General features: G+C 40.5%; 1 protein-coding gene across 11 annotated transcripts in view; it reads right to left on the minus strand.

Moving 5' to 3' along the window:
- Window positions 1-10,501: 10,501 nt before the first annotated feature.
- HSD11B1 (hydroxysteroid 11-beta dehydrogenase 1) overlaps window positions 10,502-21,573 on the minus strand; it is a 55,073-nt gene continuing 44,001 nt past the window's right edge. For 9 of the 11 annotated variants that reach the window (XM_006942809.4, XM_006942808.4, XM_019821878.3 and 6 more), the window contains 2 exons: window positions 13,415-13,558; window positions 10,502-11,059 (listed from right to left, as the gene is read on the minus strand). In XM_006942809.4, coding sequence (XP_006942871.1) covers window positions 10,842-11,059; window positions 13,415-13,558 — 362 coding nt within the window. In that variant the 3' untranslated portion in view covers window positions 10,502-10,841. The other 2 variants (XM_019821880.3, XM_019821879.3) reach the window with 2 other exon arrangements.

Here is a 21,573-nt window from a genome sequence, read left to right on the forward strand (position 1 = left end):
CGACTTCGGCTCAGGTCATGATCTCACAGTTCGTGGGTTCGAGCCCGGCATCGGGCTCTGTGCTGACCGCTTGCTCAGAGCCCGGAGCCTGCTTCGGATTCTGTGTCTCCTTCTCTCTCTGCCCCTCCTCCGCTTATGCTTTGTCTCACTCTGTTTCTCAAAAATAAATAAATAAAAAATAAGAGTTTCCAATCAACTGGGAAATTTGGGCAAAAACTAAAAAGAACTGATCTGTGTGCATTAAAAAGAACTATTACAGGGGTGCCTGGTGGCTTGGTTGGTGAAGTGTCTGACTCTTGATTTCATCTCAGGTCACGATCTCATGGTTGAGAGATTGAGCCCTGTGTGCGGCTCTGTGCTGACAGCAGGTAACCTGCTTGGGATTCTCTCTCTCCCTCTCTCTGCCCCTCCCCCGCTTCTCTCTCTCTCTCTCTCTCTCTCCCTCTCTCTCTCTCTCTCTCTCTCTCTCACGCGCGCGCGCGCTCTCTCTCTCTTTCAAAATAGACACTTAAAAAGAAAAGAAACTATTACAAATGATATTGTCAGGAAATTCACAAGAAGTTCAGGATCAGAAGGTGGTGAGGAAATTGGATCAGGACAAATTAACTAAGTAGCTTTATAACTATGCACAATAAGCCTTGAATGAATGGTCCACTCGGTACAGTGGTTGGATGATTCATAGGCTCCTATGAATTCTAGTCTTGACACATGTGAAGTATGTAAGGAGACTTTTAAATAGCTGTGATAAGATAACAGTAACATGTAGGGAGTATGTCACAGTCTTCTCCGCTGCCTACTACTTACCCCGTTCTCTGAGGAGGAAACAGACAAGAAGAAGGCAGGGGAAAGGACAGAGGATGGATTCTCCAGCACTGGAACTGAAGGCAAACAACATTCCCTCAGGATAAGAGACAAGAGCTCAAGGTCCTGGAGCCTGACACAATAGAGATGAGAATGAGCAGAGACGGAGAAGTTGGGGAATCCAAGATGAAGGAATAAGACATTTTTATTGGCATAGCTGACAAAGAGGGTTCTGGTGGTTCAGGGCCCTAGGGAATACAGGTCGAAACAGAAGTTCCTATGGATCAACTATTTGGACTCTATCAAAAACCAAAAAGAAATGTGTATGAAGATCAAAATCCCTTTTAGGCCTATGCACTCAATGAGATACCACACCCATCATCACGAAAGAGGTAAGGCCATTACCTTTGTTTTCAGCCAAGAATTCTGAGAGCCTAAATAATTGTGACTGTACTCACTAACACGCTAATTCTGGAGATATTTGCTGTTTGGTAAAATTAGTAGTAGTGTTATCTTCTTGCTGAAACTGGCAGTTTTCTTTCCTGGTTTAAACGGTCATTTCTTGCCACAGCCTTGATTAAGTTATTCCCATTATGTCACAGATGCCTCACATTTCAAACTTAAATATCCTCTCGAGCCTTTTCTATACATTTTGCACATTTTTATACTTACTCTTCTGATATATTTTTAAATTTTTTTTTTATTTTTTAAGTAACCTCTACTCCTAACATGGGGCTCAAACTCACGACCCTGAGATCAAGGGTCTCATACTCTACTGACTGAGCCAGCATTGCTGATCTATTTTATACTCAGAACAATCTATTGTTCATAACAGAGAACATTTAAATTGATGCAGTAAGATTGAACAAAAACTGATCTCACCAAAGTTCTGACAGATTGCTGTCAGCCTGCTCTGCAGAGAGCATTTTAGGAGCACTCTTTGAAGACTAATAAGGCAGATTGATGGAGAAATGGGTCAGAAAGCATTCAGATTTTCTTTTTTCAGCTTTATGAAAACCATTAAAATGACTTTTAAAGTAGAAAAATAAACAACTAGGGGCGCCTGGGTGGCGCAGTCGGTTAAGCGTCCGACTTCAGCCAGGTCACCATCTCGCGGTCCGGGAGTTCGAGCCGCGCGTCAGGCTCTGGGCTGACGGCTCAGAGCCTGGAGCCTGTTTCCGATTCTGTGTCTCCCTCTCTCTCTGCCCCTCTCCCGTTCATGCTCTGTCTCTCTCTGTCCCAAAAATAAATAAACGTTGAAAAAAAAAATTAAAAAAAAAAAAAAAGAAAAATAAACATCTTAATCCTACTCCCCAAACACAAGTTCCATATTTTTCACATTGCCTTCTAGTTTTTCTTTCCTTCCTTCTTTCTTTCTTTCTTTCTTTCTTTCTTTCTTTCTTTCTTTCTTTCTTTCTTTCTTTCTTTTCTTTTCTTTCTTTTCTTTCTTTTCTTCTTTTCTTTTCTTTCTTTTTTTCTTTCTTTCTCCTTCCTTCCTTATTTATTCTTTCTTTCTTTTACATATTTTAAGCGTAATGAACCTACAATTATGTTTGTTTTCCCACTTGATACTATAGTATAATTTTTTTATATTTTTACTTTCTTTTTTATTATTTCCTTATTAATTTCTAGTATTTAAAAATAATTTCATAATTATTATTTTTATAATTTTTATATTTTATATATTTTATATATTTTACATTTTTATAATTTTATAATTATTATAATTTAATAATTATTATTTATGATTTTTAAAATTATTTCCTTAATAATTTCCTTATTATTGAACAGTAGCTATGTCTACCTAATGTTGCTCAAGATAATTATTAACCCCTGGTAAATACAATTTAATAGCCATAAGAAAAATGAATGAGTTATAATAATTTTCTGTAATCGCAATAATTGATTCAAAGCCGTGGTAACTTTCAACTTTATAACAGGATTACTTTGTATATCACATCTGTCACCTGCTTTTCAGGGCTACTGCTCACTCTGAAGCATACTGCCTGAGTGGTAGCCTGGGTCAGTAGATCAGCAAGAGCACTCAGAAAGTAGGGCTGCCTGGGTTGGAAGCCTGGCTTTGCCATTTACTTCCTGTTTCAGTTTAGTAAGTTATTTAATGTCTTTGCATCTCAGTTTCCTCCTCTGCAAGATGGGATTAAACTGTAGTGCCTGAGTGGCTCAGTTGGTTAAGTTTCCAACTTTGGCTCAGGTCACGATCTCACCATTCATGGGTCCAAGCGCTGCTTTGGGCTCTGTGCTGACAGCTCTGAGCCTGGAGCCTACTTTAAATTCTTTGTCTCCCTTGCTCTCTGCCCCTCCCCCCCAAAAAAATAAACAAAAATTTTAAAAAGATGTAAGATGGCAATAATGATAATACCTACTCTACATTATTATTTTAGAATTATATGATATTATAACACACTCAATAAATTCCAGCTATCACTGTTGTTATAGTAACATCTGCAATTTTGAGCATTTGCCCTTGTGACTTATTAATGGTTATGATGGAATAGATCCTCAGTCAGACATGCAGCTGTATGAAAATGAAGTAGTTTCAGTGCATCTGTGTGTTTTATCTGATATAATTTCATAAGTATATACATGGGTTAAAAAAACATTCAAAATCATCTCTTTGAAAGAATAATAAACATAAGGAACTTGTCTATCCATGGAATGATGGCATTAGTTCAAATATGTAAGTTTTTAAACTCACCCAACTCAAGTCAACTGACCAAGTTCTTTTACAAATGTGTATCACACAACTCTATATGGAAGAAAAATAGTTGAGGTGCCTCACACTGTTCCCTCAAATAAGTGTCTTGTGGGCCATTTAACTTTTCTTTTCTATCGGACCAAACCAAATGTGTTCTGAAATAAGTAATGGGAACACAACTGCACCTATCTCATAAGACTGTTTTGAGGAATAAATGAGTGACTTTTCATTCCGTAGAATAGTGCCTGAACATGATTTAAGTCCTATGCTTGCTAATAAAGTGAAATAAAAAAGAACAAATCATCCCAACGTGCTGAGACACTTCTTAGTATTTGCATGATGTAACTGATCATTTGTTTCATATGGAGATTATATGGAGGAATTTTTTTTTTTTACTTATATGGAGACTTTTGTCATTTCTAAGTTTTACAAATAGTACTGCAAATGAGCACCTTCGTGCAGGCAATTATGTGCTTTTCTTCTTTTGAAATATTTCCTTTCGGATAAAATCCAGGAGTGGGTATGCTGGAGCAGTTTCAAGAAGAAGCAGTTTAGTTCTGATGAGGAAGTTTTGCAGGAAGTGGACAGGAAGGAAGAGAGCTAGGGTTTGGGCATTGCTGGAGACGGCAAGGTCAGAACTGCCAAGAGGTGGAGGGCTCTCCCAACAGGCTGAGGTGCTGCTGGGTGTTAGTAGAGAGGCAAAAACAGGATGGTGTGGGGAAAAGAATAATGGGCTGGAATCTGATGAAGTCACTTTTAGATCCATCTATACCTCTTCTTTGAAATGAAAAGTTGTTTTGTCCCCATAGTAAGCCTTTCCCAGTATTAGGGTCTAGAAGTCCTTTATTTCTCAAACACCTTATACACACGAAATACCTTATACACATGAAGATCTGTGTTCAGAATTAGGGATGCAACAATAAGTAAAATAAAATAAATACCTTCAAGTAATTACATAAGACAATTTTATTTTTTATTTATTTATTTTAAGCTTATTTATTTATTTTGGGGGGGGGGAGGTGCAGAGAGAGAGGGAGGGAGAGAATTCCAAGCAAGCCCTGCACTGTCAGTGCAGAGCAAAACATGGGGCTCGAACGCGCAAGCCCCATGAGATCACGACCTGAGCCAAAATCAAGAGTCGGGCACACAACTGACTGAGACACCCAGGCGCCCCTCATGAGACAATCTTAAAGGTAAATTCAAAGCATAGTGAACTAAAGTGATGGACAGATACAGAAAATAATAGAGGCATGGGGTGCCTGGCTGGCTCAGTTGGTAGAGCATGTGTCTCTTGATCTCAGGGTTGTGAGTTCAAGCCCCACATGGGTGTGGAACCTACTTAAAATAAAGATAGCAGGGAAGGAAGGAAGGAAGGAAAGAAGGGAAGAAGGAAGGAAGAAAGAAAGGAAGGACAGACGGAAGGAAGAGAAAAAGAAAAAGAAAGAAAGAAAGAAAGAAAGAAAGAAAGAAAGAAAGAAAGAAAGAAAGAAAGAAAGAAAGAAAGAAAGATAAAATTATAGAGACGTGATAGGAGTGGGAGAGCACTCATCCCAGCATTGAGGATAGGCCTTGGTGGAAGGGAAGACACTTTTCCTAGAGGTAATGGCAGAGTGGAGTCTTGAAGGATGAGTTGGAGTTAAACTGACAATAGGGAGAGTGAAGAGAATTCTGGGGAGAAGAGATAGCATGGAGCAAACGGCTGGTGGAAATAGAAGGGTGCCTTCAGAGGACCAGCAGTTCTTTTTCCTTAGGGAATCAAAAGCAGGACAGGTGGCCTGAGATGTGGCTATGGAGGTAGCCAAAGTCCTTGGACATCACTGTCAAGAGTTTGAGTTTTCTTTGTACCACTGTACTCAAGGATGGCTTTGGATATATTCTAGCTTCCAGTGGCAGCCAAGAATGGGCCTTGATTTACCCATTCCCTTACATTTCTTTCCCTGTGAGGCTCACAGCACCTTGCTTGTAAGGTCAAAGCTAGAGTGACCACTAGCTGTCGCTATTGAACAGATCTAACCAAAAGCCAATGGTGTAGATGCCCGAGCCCCGCCTCGCCTCCTGTAAGGTTTGTTCAACCGCCCTAAGCAGTGATTCAGAGAAGGCACGCTGTGAAGGAAGTCGTGGTAGCTCTTGCCGACCCGGCGCCACTTGCGGGGAAGAAATTGTGGTGAAGTGCCCTACACCACGAACTGTCAGTCACTGGGTGGCGCTGCCACCCTGATGGCAAAAACGCAGGCTTGTGAAAAGGAAAAGTCTGGTTAGGATGGCCTGGCTCTTTGTTCTTGGGGTGGGGTAGCTTTTCAAGCTCTCTGTTACAGAGTTCAGGGTGCCAGGAGACTGTTCAAGGACAGTGTGAGGGAGGTCCCAAAGCATGCCAACCCAACAGTCCCAGGGCAGCCAATCACAAAACAGACAGACCGGGGGCGCCTGGGTGGCGCAGTCGGTTAAGCGTCCGATTTCAGCCAGGTCACGATCTCGCGGTCCGTGAGTTCGAGCCCCGCGTCGGGCTCTGGGCTGATGGCTCGGAGCCTGGAGCCTGTTTCCGATTCTGTGTCTCCCTCTCTCTCTGCCCCTCCCCCGTTCGTGCTCTGTCTCTCTCTGTCCCAAAAATAAATAAACGTTGAAAAAAAAGTTAAAAAAAACAAAACAAAACAGACCGACCCTAGCACCGCTGGCCTCGTGGTCTTTCAGACCTCAGCTCTGATCAGTGTGGATCTTTTGAAACCCTCTGGTTACTGCTCCTACGACTTGCCAATGTGCCCTCACCTTTGGCTTCTGTTCTGTGTCCTCTTTCCCAGAAACTCCTATCTCCAAAGCCTCCCCAGCTGAAGCGGTTTATTCATCTGGCACTTTCCTATTTTTTAAGAATTCATTTCCCCACCCTCCCTCCTCTGGCTTTACCTTTTGCTCTAGGTTCTCGTCCTCACCCCAAGTGTTCTGGATCTGTGCAGACTTCTGCTTCTTCCGACGTTTTTTGCCTGTGGGCACTGGGGTTCTGTTTTATTTTTTTGAAAATTCTCTTTTTCTCATCTGCCTTTCTTTTCACATTTGCCCTGTTTCCATCCGTTTCCCCTCCCCCCTCCTTAAAAACTAGAGAATTTAGACACATTCTAAGTCTAACTAGAAAACGTGTAAGACTAACAACTAGAGAAGTTAGGTTAAAAATTGCTGAGTGGGGAGGATCTAGCATGTAAGGGATATCCTGATTTTCCTGAGTGGTCTCCATGAACTGGTGACTGCCTGGGGGGTGGGATGGAGATCTAGGGGTGCTGAGATGTTGACAACAAAGCAGAGTTGCTAGAGACATCGTGAGACATCATGAGCACTGTATCAAGGTGGCAAATATGTTTTTCTATTCCCTTCATACTGCAAATTACTTTGGTTTGAATATTTCCCTGGAGAAATTAAGGGATGATTCTGGGACTTGATTAGCATATGTTGCCCAGTGCTCTAGGCAGGGCACTAACCAAGGGCTGGCTAGAAGCATAACATATGCTGACTTCTTTCTCTAACACAGCTTTAGAGCCATGGTCTCCAGCATGTCAGAGGAACCGCTGGATATGGGGAGATGTTCAAATTTCTATTTATGTTTTATCTTATCTTTTGAAGATTTCTGTTTTTGTATATGTTTCATGTTAGTAAATACTACATGCATATATTATGTAATAGTCACTGTATATCTGTTAGAAATATACATGCCTAATCATTTTTTAATAACAAAGTATGTGATCAAAAGTTTTGGCGACCGCTGCTCTGGAGAATCTTTGAAGCCATGGACTCTGGGGGTGGTCTGAGATGCTGGCCCAGAGCAGTCCAGCCAAGAAGAAAGGCCCAGCCTATGTGGACGGACATAGTGGTGAGGTGGAAATTAATTGTCCCTGAGAGGGAACTCTCCAGGAACAATGTGAGTCATTGCCTCTGGGGTCACCTCAGGGCTCCCTGCTACTTCTTTTCTAGGGTCTTTCATTATACTCTTTACTAAGGAGAGGGGATCATAGTTTTTCAAAGTGAAGTTTGGAGAGGGAAGAGCCTGGGATGTTTTTCACCATGGAGGGAGCTGGAACTAATGAGACCTTGCAGGTGGTCAGTGGGACTGGACCCTGTCACCATGGTTAGGAACCTGGCATCTTAGGAACTATGTATGTCCTTCTTCTCTGACTCTAGGTTTCTTTGTTTCTGTCGTGATTTATGTTTGTGACAAACACTTCTTGGTGCCTAACAGAACCCCAGTTTTGTTTGGGGTGAAAATGCACTCAGCTGAAAGCTCCATTTCTCAGCCTCTCTTGAAGGGAGAGGTGATCACATGACATGACTCTGGCCCACAGGATGGGAGCTGAAGTCCTGGATGGGGCTTCCCAGTTTGCTCTGTATCAGGGCTCAGATACCGCTGGTCTGCATCTGCTGTCCTTCACCTTTTCCTTTCCTGAAACCCAGCACAGAGCTGAGGTAGAGCAGGTGTCTTGTGCCCCCACAGTCACAAGGAGGAGGGTGGTTAGCTGAGTGGAGGAAAGACAGAAGGACTCCAACTCCCAGAAGCCCTGGTCTGCCCCTCCTAGATTTTTGGTAACTGGTGGAAAAGTAATTTTTACTTGATTGAGCCACTGTCAGTGGGTTTTTCTGTTACTTCCAGGGGAATTCAATGCTAGCGGACATGAAGGTCATCTTTGGGACTTGCACACAATTAAGGCTGTTGACTTCATGCAAAGTCAACATGAACTTGAGTTCCAGAATATGAGGATCCCTTGTCTTTGGGAGCCCTTGATCCCCCACCCTCTCCAACAATGGTAGAAACAAACTGTTCTGTTACTTTCAAGTCCTTGGAGGAGGAGAGAGGCATTGAGCTGGGCCTTTAAGAGTAACTAATTCTGTCAGAATGTGGAATGTGAAAGTCAGGGTGGTTGCTGGAGGAGGCTGTGCAGGGTTGAGAGAGCCCACGGTGTGTTCCTGTTCTGTTACACATTCAGTGAGATGACCTGGTGGCTTAAAAAAATCGACTATGCTGAGAATGTTTACCTCAAGGAAGCAGGCAAAAAAAAAAAAAAAAAGAAAGGGGGGGGGGAAGCAGGCAAATGTTTTGAGTCAGGGCTTTCTTTCTTTTTCTCTCTCTCTCTTTTCTTGGACTGCCAGTTAAACATTTACCAACACATCCTTGGAAAGACCAAAGGTTTAGTTTATTAGTTACATAAATATTGTTACATAGCTTCTTGTTTTCCCCAGGCCATAAATCAGCAGAATCAGAGAGCAGCTGATTTATATGAAACATGGGCTGAAGTCTTAATGTGTCTTTGGGTCTAAGGAGAATCTTAAAAGTTTAGGCTGAAGGCAAAACTAATTTGAAGCTGACTCTGGCTGTACATTTACCATTTGATCATGCTCCTGTCTCGGCATTCACCTCTTTCCTTCCTAATCATCCTCTCGCCCTCATCCTGTCACAAACCTGGTTCCTTGCCCCATTTGTGTCACCTACAGACGCACCTGACTCAGGGACTGGCACGTGTGTGTGGACACCTGGACACCTGGACAGGTGTGCATGTGTGCATGTGTATGCTGCTGTATGGTCAGAAATCTGTCTTCACATTTCGGATCTATTTTCTTGCACACTGTTGCAGTCAAGTCTTTCCTGCTCCCTTACACTGAGCATAGTCTGGGAAGAATCTCTTTCTAAGAAAAGCCCAGCCATATTCACCCTCAGATCTAGCTCCTTGTTCATGTGGCCGGCAGGCTTAATGGGTTCTAGTCTGTTATGCTGCCTGGTCATTTAGATGAAGAGATGAGAAAGGGAAATTTTCCCTGTGCTTCCAAGTCTTGTGTCCTAGCATCACTTATCATGGAAGCCCTACATTGGGGATGTTGATATAAGCCCTACATTTGGGGATGGGATATATCACCCTAGGACATTCTCCATCCTTTCCTACCCTGCTCTGTGCATGAGTAAAGCTGTGAGGTTATATCATCTGCTGCTCCCTTACCCCTCTGTTTAGCTAATAGAAAATATTAACAAGAAATCAGAGGGAGGGAAGAGAGTGAAGCGAGGGTGTTTGTCCCTCCAGATCCTTCCTGTATGGTCCTGGGTGTGCTGGTGGCATTCCTTAACTGAATGTCATAGCTCCTGTTCTGTGATGCTCTCCAAACAGTTTCTCTCTCTGGGTTCTCTATAATGGTTCTCTCTTCTTATCCCTAAGGTGGGACTAGTCCTGAGATACTACTTACTTGATCCCTTGTGATTGCCCTATAACCTTGTCCACACTTTTGTCAATAATCTCTTTTTTATTAAAGTCTACTAAAATTAGGGGTGTCTGGGTGGCTTAGTCAGTTAAACATCTTATTCTTGGTCTCAGCTCAGCTCTTGATCTCAGGGTCATGAGTTCAAACCCCATATTGGGGTCTGTGCTGGGCATGAAGCTTACTTTAAAAAATAAAGTCTACTAAAATTATCTAATTTGCTATCTCTTACCTGTTGGAGACCTAACCAATAAAAGGCTTTGCTGAATTGTTAATATAGCTGATTTCTGTTTCCTATTTGGTTGTAGTTAGGTGATGCCTGGCAAATGTTTGGTAAATATCTGTTGACTTAATAAATGATTAAATGAGTGGCAGGATCAAACTCCACTTCTTTCTCTCCAGACTTATAGTACACAGTTGAAAGTTCACATGTAAAGTGTAGACACTTGATGCAGTCTGAGAGCACTAAAGTATGTTGGTTCTGTGGCTCAAGTTTCCAGGGACTTCCGCTTCCATGGGTTTGCCCTAGTGATTTATACCCACCCTGGTTTCCTCCTTCCCAGAGGAACAATATAAAATAATATAAAGAATATCTGAAATATACAATATGGTATGGATGTGATGTCCTTTAAATGAAGAGTAGGGTGATTTCTTCAACTCAAGGACAGAGAAAATGTTCAGGCCACAAGATAAGATATGAACACTGAAAAATTTCACTTGTATAGGTTTTGAAGGAACCACACCAAATGAACCTATAGCTACAAATTATGAATTTATATAGTAGATATGACCTTTATTATAATTAATGTTTTAATTATCATAATATTATTACATATGAGGTAAACTTGATAGAACTACCTTTTAATTATACCTACGGTTATCAATTTCATGACTGCAGGTTGCAGTGGCTCATGACATTCATTATAATTACATTTCCACTGTGCAAGTGTTAGAGGAACTCCTTCAAGCCATGACATGTGATGTTTCCAACTCTCTGGGACCCTCACTTATGTCTCCAGGGAGATGCCTTCATGGGTGGAGCTCAGATAAATGTCAGGAAGAACAGTCCCAAGCTCTCTTACCATGATCCACCTTAAGGAAGTGCTTAGTTGATTATAAACTTGTCCAAACTATAACTTCTTAAGAAGAAGAGTTCCAGAATCTTCCTCCCTGGATTTCCCAGCAGGAGAGCTGTCCAGACTGAGTTGTCATAGTACACTTCCTCTTGGCGCAGAGCTCCCCCTTTGATGATCTCCAGGGCACATTCTTCCTTTGGAGATGCCTCCATGTTGACTATTCCAGAAATGGCATTCATGGCTGTGTCTGAAGAATGACAATAGAAGAGTGGGGTTGTCCAAGACTAATAGAGTCTACATGATGGAAATTCTGCAGATAGCCACAGCTTCGCTGTTAGGGACTGTTTGCCAGGGTTTGCTCTACAAGACCCTGTGGGCCCTATCAGAAGACCAGGTATATGTAGGGCCTGCTGGGCAAAGAGAGGCTTAGAGTTAATGTGGGCTCTGTCTTCCTAGATGAAGATTTGTGGGGAGTGCTGTTAGAGGTGATTAATTGAGAGATTTAAATCATGCCTCTCTCTTGGGTGTTTTGGTTGAGGTGAGGGAGTAATAAAGGGCAGTAGAATGAGGATAGAAGTTATATCAAGACCCAGTAGCTAATGGAAAGTGTCAGTGGGCAAAGCAGAGTGCTGTATGATAACGCTTTACTAACTTGTAAGAGGAAGAGATGGACAAGAACCCAGGCCTTTGCTTTCTGTCCACAGTAGCCACTTTTATTTGGAAGGAAAGTTACCTTATCTTCTCTAAATTTTTATACCCTTCCTGCACAGTTTCTTTCTCTCTTTCTATCTTTGTTTCCCTGTGTGTCTTAATCTCTCTTGTTCTACAACTACTACTCAATTTACTCAATTACTCTTTTTTTTTTTTAAGTTTATTTATTTTGAGGGAGAAAGAGAGGGAGAGAGATTGTGAGCAGAGGAGGGGCAGAGAGAGAGGGAGAGAGAGAATTCCAAGCAGGCTCCATGCTGTCCCTGTGGAGTCCCACATGGGGCTCAAACCCACGAACCATGAGATTATGACCCGAGCCGAAATCAAGATTCAGGTGCTTAACTGACTGAACTGCCCAAGTGCCCCTCAATTACTCTTTAAATAAGGTTTTTGTATTGAACCTATTTTAGATAAATTTACATTTGGACTACAGACAAATTGTAAAAATTGTGCAGAGTATTCCCTTATATCCTTCACTCTCCTTCTCCTAACTATAACATTACACATAACCTCTGTACAATTGTCAAGGTACAATATAATTGGGACAATTTTACTAACTAAAATATAGACCTTATTTTTTTCACTAATACCCTTTTTATGTTCCAGGATCTTAGCTAGGATTACACTTAGTAGTAATTTCTTCTTATTTTCTCTCCAAACTGACAGTTCTTCATTCTTTCTTTGTCCCTCATGGCCTTGATACTTTTGAAGAATATTGATCAATTGTTTTATAGAATGTCCCTCAATTTGGGTTTGTCTATTTTTATCTCTTTTTTTAAAGGAAATATTTTAGGGGTGCCTGGGTGGCTCAGTCGGTTAAGTGGCCGACTTCGGCTCGGGTCATGATCTTGCGGTCCGTGAGTTCAAGCCCCGCGTTGGGCTCTGTGCTGACAGCTCAGAGCCTGGAGCCTGTTTCAGATTTTGTGTCTCCCTCTCTCTGACCCTCCCCCATTCATGCTCTGTCTCTCTCTGTCTCAAAAATAAATAAACGTTAAAAAAAATTTAAAAAAAAAAAGAAAAGATTTTATTTTTAAGTAATCTCTACGCCCAACATGGGGCTCAAATTTACAACTCCCAGATTAAGAGTCACATGCTCTACTGACTGAGATGGCCAGTGACTCTGTCCATTTTTCTATGATGATTGGAGTCAGGTTGTACATTTCTGACAAGTATATCACAAAAATGATGCTGTGTCTTTCCCAATGCATCACATCAAAGGGTTCATGAGGGGCGCCTGTCTGGCTTAGTCAATAGAGCATGAGATTCTTGATCTCCAGGTTGTTAAGTTTGAGCCCCACACTGGATGTAGAGATTACTTATTAAAAAAAAAAAAAGGTTGGTGGCTCAGTCAATTGAGTGTCTGAGTTCGGCTCAGTTCATGGTCTCACGGTTCATGAGTTTGAGCCCTGCATTGGACTTGCTGCTGTCAGCACAGATCCTGCTTCAGGTCATCTGTCTCCCTCTCTCTGCCCCTCCCCTGCTTGTACTCTCTCTCTAAAAATTAAATAAACATTAAAAAAATTAAGAAAAAAAGATTCATGATGTTGATATGTCTTATTACTAGTAATATTATTAAGAATAACAAATTTGTATTCAATAAGCCTCAAATGGGAAAGTAATGGCCGTTGAGTGTCCCTGAGGAAAAAAAGTGTTCAGAATAAGGTCAGGTGATGAGTCTGTTTTCACTTGACACACTTGGTGGTCAGAATGGAAAGAAGAGTCAAAGAATAGTCCGAGGCTCCACTAGTGACAGAAGTGCTTCATTGCATGGAGAACCACTGCTCTCACTGGTTTTTTTGTGCATTACACAGGAGTCAAGGAGTTCAGTACCTTTTTTACCCACAATGGAAACGGCAGAAAATCATCTGCAAGCTGTTTACTCTCTTCAACTTACCTGTGTTTATGAGGCCGAGGATACAGAGAGTGATCGATACATTAATCTTGGCCACTGAATGTTCCATCCTGATGGAGGAGAAAAACCCATCCAGGGCAAACTTGCTTGCAGAATAGGGCGCAATAAGTGGACTAGCCATTTTCCCTAAATAATAAGGAAATGGGTTAAGAAGGTGACCCATTTTAGCTTCTTCTGAGATGATCTTTGTTGCATCTGTAGTAGGATTTGTAACCCCTGTGGAGTCCTTTTACCCTTTGAGGCATAGTTTCTCTCTACTCCCTATAGAGATTATCATGCTGTGTTGAATTTCTGAAAGAAAAAAAAAAAGATCTTTAAGGTTTCAAAGAAACTCCCCTTGAAGAGTCTGGGTGGGGGATGGGATGGGCTGCAGGAAAGCCTTCACTGAGGAGAGATTGGTTTGATTTTAATAAGGATGGTAAATAAGTGGGAATACAAAACAGCCAGGTAATCCCACAGCTGCTACCTCTGACTCAAAAGAGCTGAGATCCAAGGGTTTAGCAAGAAACCTCTGCCAATACAACAACCAATCATTGATTTACTTTCTATACGAGGGAAATGAAAAACCCTCTCTTTCCTTTTCTTCTTAAAACTATTATTCTTACTTTTATCATCCTGGTTAATTCTCAGTCTGGTTGTTGGGAGGACATGTGGACATATGCCTCATAGGGTGATCTATTCATTATACCCTGTCCAGGAGGAGGGATTAGAAGTGGCCTGAGACCTTAGATTCTTTGCTGAACAAAGAGTTATAACAGCTACTTTGATATTCCTGTCTGCTAATTCTACAATAGGAATAATTTAAGGGTTGATCTCCACTGACTGCCTTTCCTCCTGAGTATCAGTCATATTTTCTATTCTTGTATGTGGAGTAATTTTGCAATGTATTCTTGACATTGTGAATGATACGTTGTAGAATCTCTGGATTCTGTCATATTCCTCAAAAGAGTATTGAGTTTTGGTTTTGTTTTTTTTTTAGGTGGGCATTTAACTTGCCTGAAATCTAGTGTCTCTTGCAGTAGATTCCAGCTAAAATCTCTGTTGAATTATTTAATCTTAATTGGGCTTCTTGGTAACTGCACTGCCCATGAGTAATTCAGGGGACAAACAGATTTTGAAAGAGTTTACATACAGAATGTGGCACTCTTCCACTGTGGCTCTTTCCTTTCCAGGATGCCCCCCTCCACTTTCTGGCTGCTACAGAAATCCTAAACTCTTCTTTCTAGTTCTTCAAGGTAGTAAGATGGCAGATGTCTATTCCAGATACAACATTGATTGTGGCCTGCCTTTAGGTATAAGCTATAATATTGGGAAACTCATGTAGTGTCAATTCCTCCTTTCAAGTGTCAACAACTCTCCAGTTTCTGTCAGCTTTTGTTTTTTCTCTCCAGTGCTTTCAGTGGTTGTTTTCTATATTTTGTCCAAAGTTTGATCTGGGGCAGGCCGATATATTAGGTACCTCTCTGCCATTACTGGAAATGGAACCTCTATAAGTTCTCAAATGAAGTTGCTTGCCAAATAAATGAATAAAGAATGGTTCATTCAATAAAGATGCTGGGGAGTTTGGTTAACTCATTGGAAAAAATTGTTAGCTGCTTGTTCTATATCATATATCAAAAAAATTCTAGTTGGAAAAGTATGGCAGACGTTGTCTACCCAATATCCATTCCCTCCCTTAATAATCAAGTTTGATTTTTTCAGGACAGCAATGTGTTCAGATAAAAATATTTACTTCCTCAAGATTCCCTTGCTCTTTTGTGTGTCCATGTGACCTAGTTCTGGCCAATGAGAAATCTAACAGATGGGGTCTCCAGGAAAGATATTGATTTCCTGACAAAATCTGTGGATTCCGGTAGCATGCAGTTTTTACATTTTGCCCTTCTTCTTTCATTCTAAATGTACTTCAGATGTGATGCCTAGAAATGCAGTGGTTGTTTGTGAACTTGAGGAAAAGCTACATATTAAGGATTATAGAACAGAAACATGGAATGAGATTGGATTCTTGAAGATCTAATGAGTCCACCAAACCAACCCTGAAGTTATGACCTGAGAAAAAGGAACCCCTGTTTAGTGTTAAGTGATTGTAAGTGGAGTTTTTGTTAAATGTGTAGCAGAATGCATCTTCTGACTGATAAAAAATAATTTAATCAGGAAAGAATAATATAGGTGAGCATTTATCAGATCCTTGGTTATGAAAGATCATTCTAACAGAAAAGTAAAAAAAAATATATGTAAAGGTAAAGAATATTTAATAATATAAAATGCAAAAGTTCTGTATGTGAAAGCAATAACTAATAATATAACTATAAAGGTTAAGGGTAAATGATAAACTAGAAAACAATTTAGAACATAGTAGACAGACAAAAGCTTAATATCTTCAATACAAATATCTTCAATTCTTATTTTTTAAGGTGCAATTTTATTTATTTATTTATTTATTTATTTATTTATTTATTTATTTATTTATCTATCTCATGACTTGATCATGACCTGAGCTGAAATCAAGAGTCAGAGGCTTAACTGACTGAGCCATCCAGGCATCCCAAACTTCAATTCGTAGTGTATTAACTCTTAAAAAAAATACAAACAAATATTTTTAGGGAACCACTCCAACTCTATTCTCAATCATGAGTTTTGGCTTGGAATGACTCTACAGCCAAGTTCCAGGAATGGGTGTGTGGCACAAGATGTCCATCCAGAGTATTTGATACCACTATGTTGTTGACTAGTCTAGGACTATATCAATGACTCCATCAGGGCTGCAGGACACATTGTTGGTTGTGTAACCAGAATTTATTTAGTTCCCCCTTCTTCCTCCGTAACAGAACCCCAGTTGAGTTCATGTTTCCACCTGTTCTAGAGACTACTGGCATTCTCTCTGTATCTTTTGCTCTTCTTGTTTAGTAGTGTAATCTGTGATGTGTATCTGGGCAAATAGTTATATGGGATAAAGTCCACATTTCTCAGCTTTTTTCAGCCAGATGTTGCCAGATGACTAAGTGTTGTCCAGTGGGTTGTAAACAGAAATGTATCATGTGATTTCTGGGATATGTCCTTAAAGACAGAAATCAGTCTCTTCCTTCCATTCCTTCTTCCTTCTTGGTGCCTGAAGGTGGGTATGATGGCTGTGGCTCCAGAACTATCTAGAACCATGAAGTGGAAGCCACATGTTGAGAACAGCAGAGCATTGAGAGAAGAGGGAAACTGGGTGACCATGGAGCCTCCATCCTAGCCCTACCTCCAGATTAATGCCTACCTCCAGACTTGATTTACCTTGTAACTTATTTAATCTACTGCTATTTTAAGTTTTCTGAATTAGAGAGCTGAACCTAATCCTTACTGATAGTACTTCTTACTTTTATGATGCCCATGTTCCAAAAGAAAGTTGATACTGTTTCTAACTCTAGGGGTGGGCTTATATAATTGATTTAATCCAATCTTCTGGCCCATAATTGATACAGAAATGGGCATTTGGCCAATTTTGGCCAATGTGACTTGAGGAGAATTTTGTTGGAGGGTCTGAGAAAATCCTTTCTTATTCTGGGAGAGTTTCTTAAAGTAGCATTTTGTTTCTCTTCTACTGGACATTTTTGTGCTTGGATATGGGGGCTAGAATTGCTACAGCTATCTTACTATCAGCCTAGGGATGAAGTCACACATGGAAGGAAGCAGAGCCAAGAGAATCATGGGGACATTGAACTTGAGCCAAGTCAACTGTGAAGCCCGTTCTAAATCTGGACTTCCAGTTATGTCAAAAATGTTTCCTATTATTTAAGCTAAAAATAGACCCAAATTATTTCTATGAGTAGCATAGTGGTTGAAAGTATGAGTTTGACAGTCAAATGACCTGGGTGTGAATCCCAAGTATGCCATTTCTTAGCTGTCATATGTGGATAATAATACTGCTAAGCTGAAATAATCCATGTAATATGCCTAGCACAAACTCTGGCACATAGAAAGCATTTAGTAAATGCTATTGTTATTAGTATTCATGTTTCAAATTAGTGAGAAAAGTAGGAGCTACTCGGAAGACTATGTTGGGACAAGTAGCTAGCTACTTGGTGAAAAGAAAAGTGCCCTTGGGATAAAAGAATTTAAATTATATTAGAGAGTATACATGGAAAGTAAAATAAAAAAATATGGGCCAATGTATGATCTCAAGGTAAAAGCTACTGTTTTTTGTTTGTTTGTTTTGTTTGTTTGTTTGTTTGTTTAGAAGGGGATGGGGCAGAGGGAGAGAGACAGAAAATCTTAAGCAGGCTCCACAGCCAGTGCAGAGCCTAATTCAGGGCTTGATCCCATGACCCTGAGTTCATGACCTGAGCTGAAATCAAGAGTCAGCCACTCAACTGACTGAGCCACCCAGGTGCCCCAAGAGCTACTTTTTAAAGCATGAAATCAAAGGCATACATTATGAAGGAATATATAAATGGGTTCGAATATATACAATTTAAAAGGCTTCAGTATTCTAGAAATGCTCACCATTGCCTTCCTAGACACATCACCTTCAAAAAGATTTTGCCTTTCCAGGGGCACCTGTGTGGTTCAGTAGGTTAAGCATTAGACTCTTGATTTTGGCTCAGGTCATGATCTCATGGTTCATGAGTTTGAGCCCCGCATCGGGCTCTGTACTGACAGTGAGGAGCCTGCTTGGGATTCCCTGTCTCCCTCTCTCTCTGCTCCTCCCCTGCTCCCTCCTTCTCTCTCTCTCTCTCTCTCTCTCTCTCTCTCTCTCTCTCTCTCTCTCTTTCACACACACACACACACACATAAATAAATAAACATTTACATATTTAAAAAAAGGAAACAACATTCCTAAATTTATAAAAAAAAAAAAAAAAGATTTTGCCTTCCCAGCCATGGGAGGTCAGGCCAGTAATAGTTAATGTACACAATCACTTGAACATACATTGTAGTCTCTCTCTCAAGAAATTGAAATAAGTGGTGCAAGGGTTTTAATTAGCTGCTGTTGGATTTTGAACTAAAAAGTCGTGTAAGTTTGGGACTGGGGTAGCCATCTCTAGCCATTGAAAAGAATAAACAAACAGACGAGCAGACAAACAAAATAAACACAAAAGTTGGAGTTAAATAGGAGCTAATATTTATGTAGCTCTTACGTGCTAGTCTCAAGGCTAAATAATTGCCTAAAGCTGCATGGTTAATGAGTCAGAGAACCAGGAGCCAAATCAGGATTCAAATTTGACTCTAGTGGCCAACAATTTCAAGCAGTAGCTGACATTTCCTCAACAGAAGCACTGTTCTTTTTCTTTTTTTTTTAAATCTTAATCCCAGCCTAGTTAACATACAGTTATAGTAGTTTCAAGTGTACAATACAGTGATTCAACAATCCTATATATCACTCAGGAAGAAGCCACTGTTCTTTATCTGAATATTTTTGGGGAGCCACGTGTAGAAATCAGCCATCCTGAGTTGGTGAAGATTCTCTGCTTGACCATTAAGACCCTAAATAGGCAAAATTTATGAATAGCAAAATTATTTTCACTTCTAAGCTGACAGATGAGGCTACCCATAAGTAGAGAGGGCTAGTCACTACCTGTCCCTTTGTGTTAGTTTCCCAGGCCTGCCATAACAACAAATTACCACAAACTTGGTGGCTTGAGGCAACAAAAATTTATTCTGTCACAGTTCTGGAGACTAGAAGTCCAAAACCAAGGTATCAGCAGGAACACATTCCCTCTAAAAGCTCAAGTGGAGAATCCTTCCTTGTCTGCTTTTAATGTAATGTCATGTAAGCTTTTAATGTCTGCTCCCAATCTTTGGCATTCCTTGGCTTACAGAGGCATCATTCCATTCTCTGCCTCCATCTTCACATGGCCTTCTCCAATTTTGTGTGTGTTGTACTCTTCTTATTAGGATACTTGCCACTGGATTTAGGCCCACCCATATAACCTGGGATGATCTCACCTTGAGATCCTTACCTTTATTATGTCTGTAAAGACCTTTTTCCAAATAAGGTCATATTCATAGGTTCCAGGTTGACATATCAGCCCACTATACCCTTCTTGATATTAAAAAAGATATTGACTGTGGCATTTTATGTATCTTTCCAGGTAGCAACAGGGATGAAGAAGCAAGAGACCATGTGAACCCCCAGTCTGAATTCCTGTAGCAGTAATTTTTGTCTTACTAAGGGAACTTAAGTATATCCCATTTTCTGTCTTTAATTATGTCTTAGACTGTGCTCAAAGTACAAAAAAGATTCTGAATTGTTTTGCAGGAGAAATGGAGAGATTTTGTTGTTGGTGGTGGTACTTTGTTTGTTTGTTTGTTTGTTCCAGGGAGGAGGGTGAGAGAAGAGAGAAAGGGAAAGGGGAAGAAAGGAGAGAGGGAGAGAAGCAGCCAGACATGGCAGAAAACTTCCTGAAAAATTCACCAGATAGATGCATGGCTTAAAAAGACATTTTTAGGAGCTCCTGGATGGCTCAGTCGGTTAAGTGAATGACTTTGGCTCAGGTCATGATCTCATGGTTTGTGAGTTCAAGTCCTATATTGGGCTCTGTGCTGTCAGCACAGAGCCTGCTTCAGATCCTCTGTCCCCCTCTCTCTCTGCCCCTCCCCTGCTCATGCACGCTTTCTCTCTCTCTAAAAAAAGTTAAATAAGTATTTAAAAAATAAAAATTAAATTAAAAAATATTTTTAAATGGTGAAGAAAAATACTGAATTATTAGACAAGGATCAAGATTGGACAAAGACTGTTGAAAAATTGTTAACCTTTATTATGAAAGCTATGCATTAGGTACAGGGTAACATAACTACCAATGGGAACTGTCAGTTTCTCAGCTGAAGACTGCTTCATTATAACCATATTTTATCTCTCAAATTTTGTGAGTTGCCATTGATGTGCAAACCTTTAAACCAGTAGTTCTCGAATTCAAATATGGAGAGATGAGGCACCTGGCTGTCTTAGTTGGTAGAGCATTCAACTCTTGATCTTGGGGTTGTAAGCTTGATCCCCACATGGGGTGTAGAGATTACTTAAACATAGTAAAATCTTTAAAAAAAAAACCCGAGTCTGCAGAGAACCTGCAGATTTGAGTCCACTCCCTCCCCAGAGTCTTCTAGTCTGTATGCTGGGGTAGAGGGCTATGCTGAAGGGTTCAGTAGGAAAGAGGGTCTTTATCAATAAACCATACTTATGGTGGGAGGAGGAGATTCATGATGACATAAGCTCCTTAAACCTGATCTAGGAATTCCCAGAAGAAATGGGGAGGGGAGGTCTTTGGAAGGGGCTAAAGTCTTATGACAATAGTTGGGTGAGCTGTCATTAAATTATGAGTCATTGTGTCTCTTTAAAGCCCAAGCTAGTATGGCTTGGTCCCAAATCTAAACTCGATATTCAGGTGAAAAAAGATATTAGACTAACCAGGAAACTTCAAACTTTACCTCTAGGAGGTAGGTTGTGAACTCTGCTCTGATGAAAGAAGGTACAGAAGGGCCAGGAAGGTGAGGGAATAGCTTGTACAAGGACTAGAGGTGGGGATGAGTTAGTTATAATGAGAAGCTAGTAGATCAAGAAAAATAATAACACTTTATTACATTTTCTCCTCTTTAGAAATATAGGCTTTAAGCACTTGTCCAAAACCAATAGGGCCTGATGTGTTATGGAATTCAGATTTTTTTTAAGTTTATTTATTTTGAGATAAAATAAAGAGAGAATCCCAGACAGGCTCCACACCATCAGTGCAGAGCCCAATTCAGGGCTCAAATCCATGAACTGTGAGATCATGACCTGAGCCAAAGTTGGGCACTCAACCAACTGAGCCACCCAGGTGCCCTAGAAATTCAGAATTATTTTTGGATTTTAGGAGGTGGTATGGGGCTTATACTGTATATTACATAACACTTCCAGTAGGGTCTGGGGAGGCATGCTGCAAGCAAACACATAATTTCTTCAGTAAAATATTTGAAAGTTCACACTGAGATAAAGGCTTTAAGGCCTCCCTTCAGTTCAAGTTAAATTAAGTACAGAGAATTAATTATGGGGGAAAATCCTTAGTATTCAGAGCTTTCCTCACCCATAGCTTATTGGGTTTTGGAATTGCAGATAAAGGATTTTGTGAACCAGTCTAGGCTCACTAAAGGAAAGTTGAAACTAGTCAAAGAGTAGAAAAAAGAGAATA

This window comes from Felis catus, chromosome F1 (genome assembly GCF_018350175.1).
Source record: "Felis catus isolate Fca126 chromosome F1, F.catus_Fca126_mat1.0, whole genome shotgun sequence".
NCBI classification, from domain to species: Eukaryota; Metazoa; Chordata; class Mammalia; order Carnivora; family Felidae; genus Felis; species Felis catus.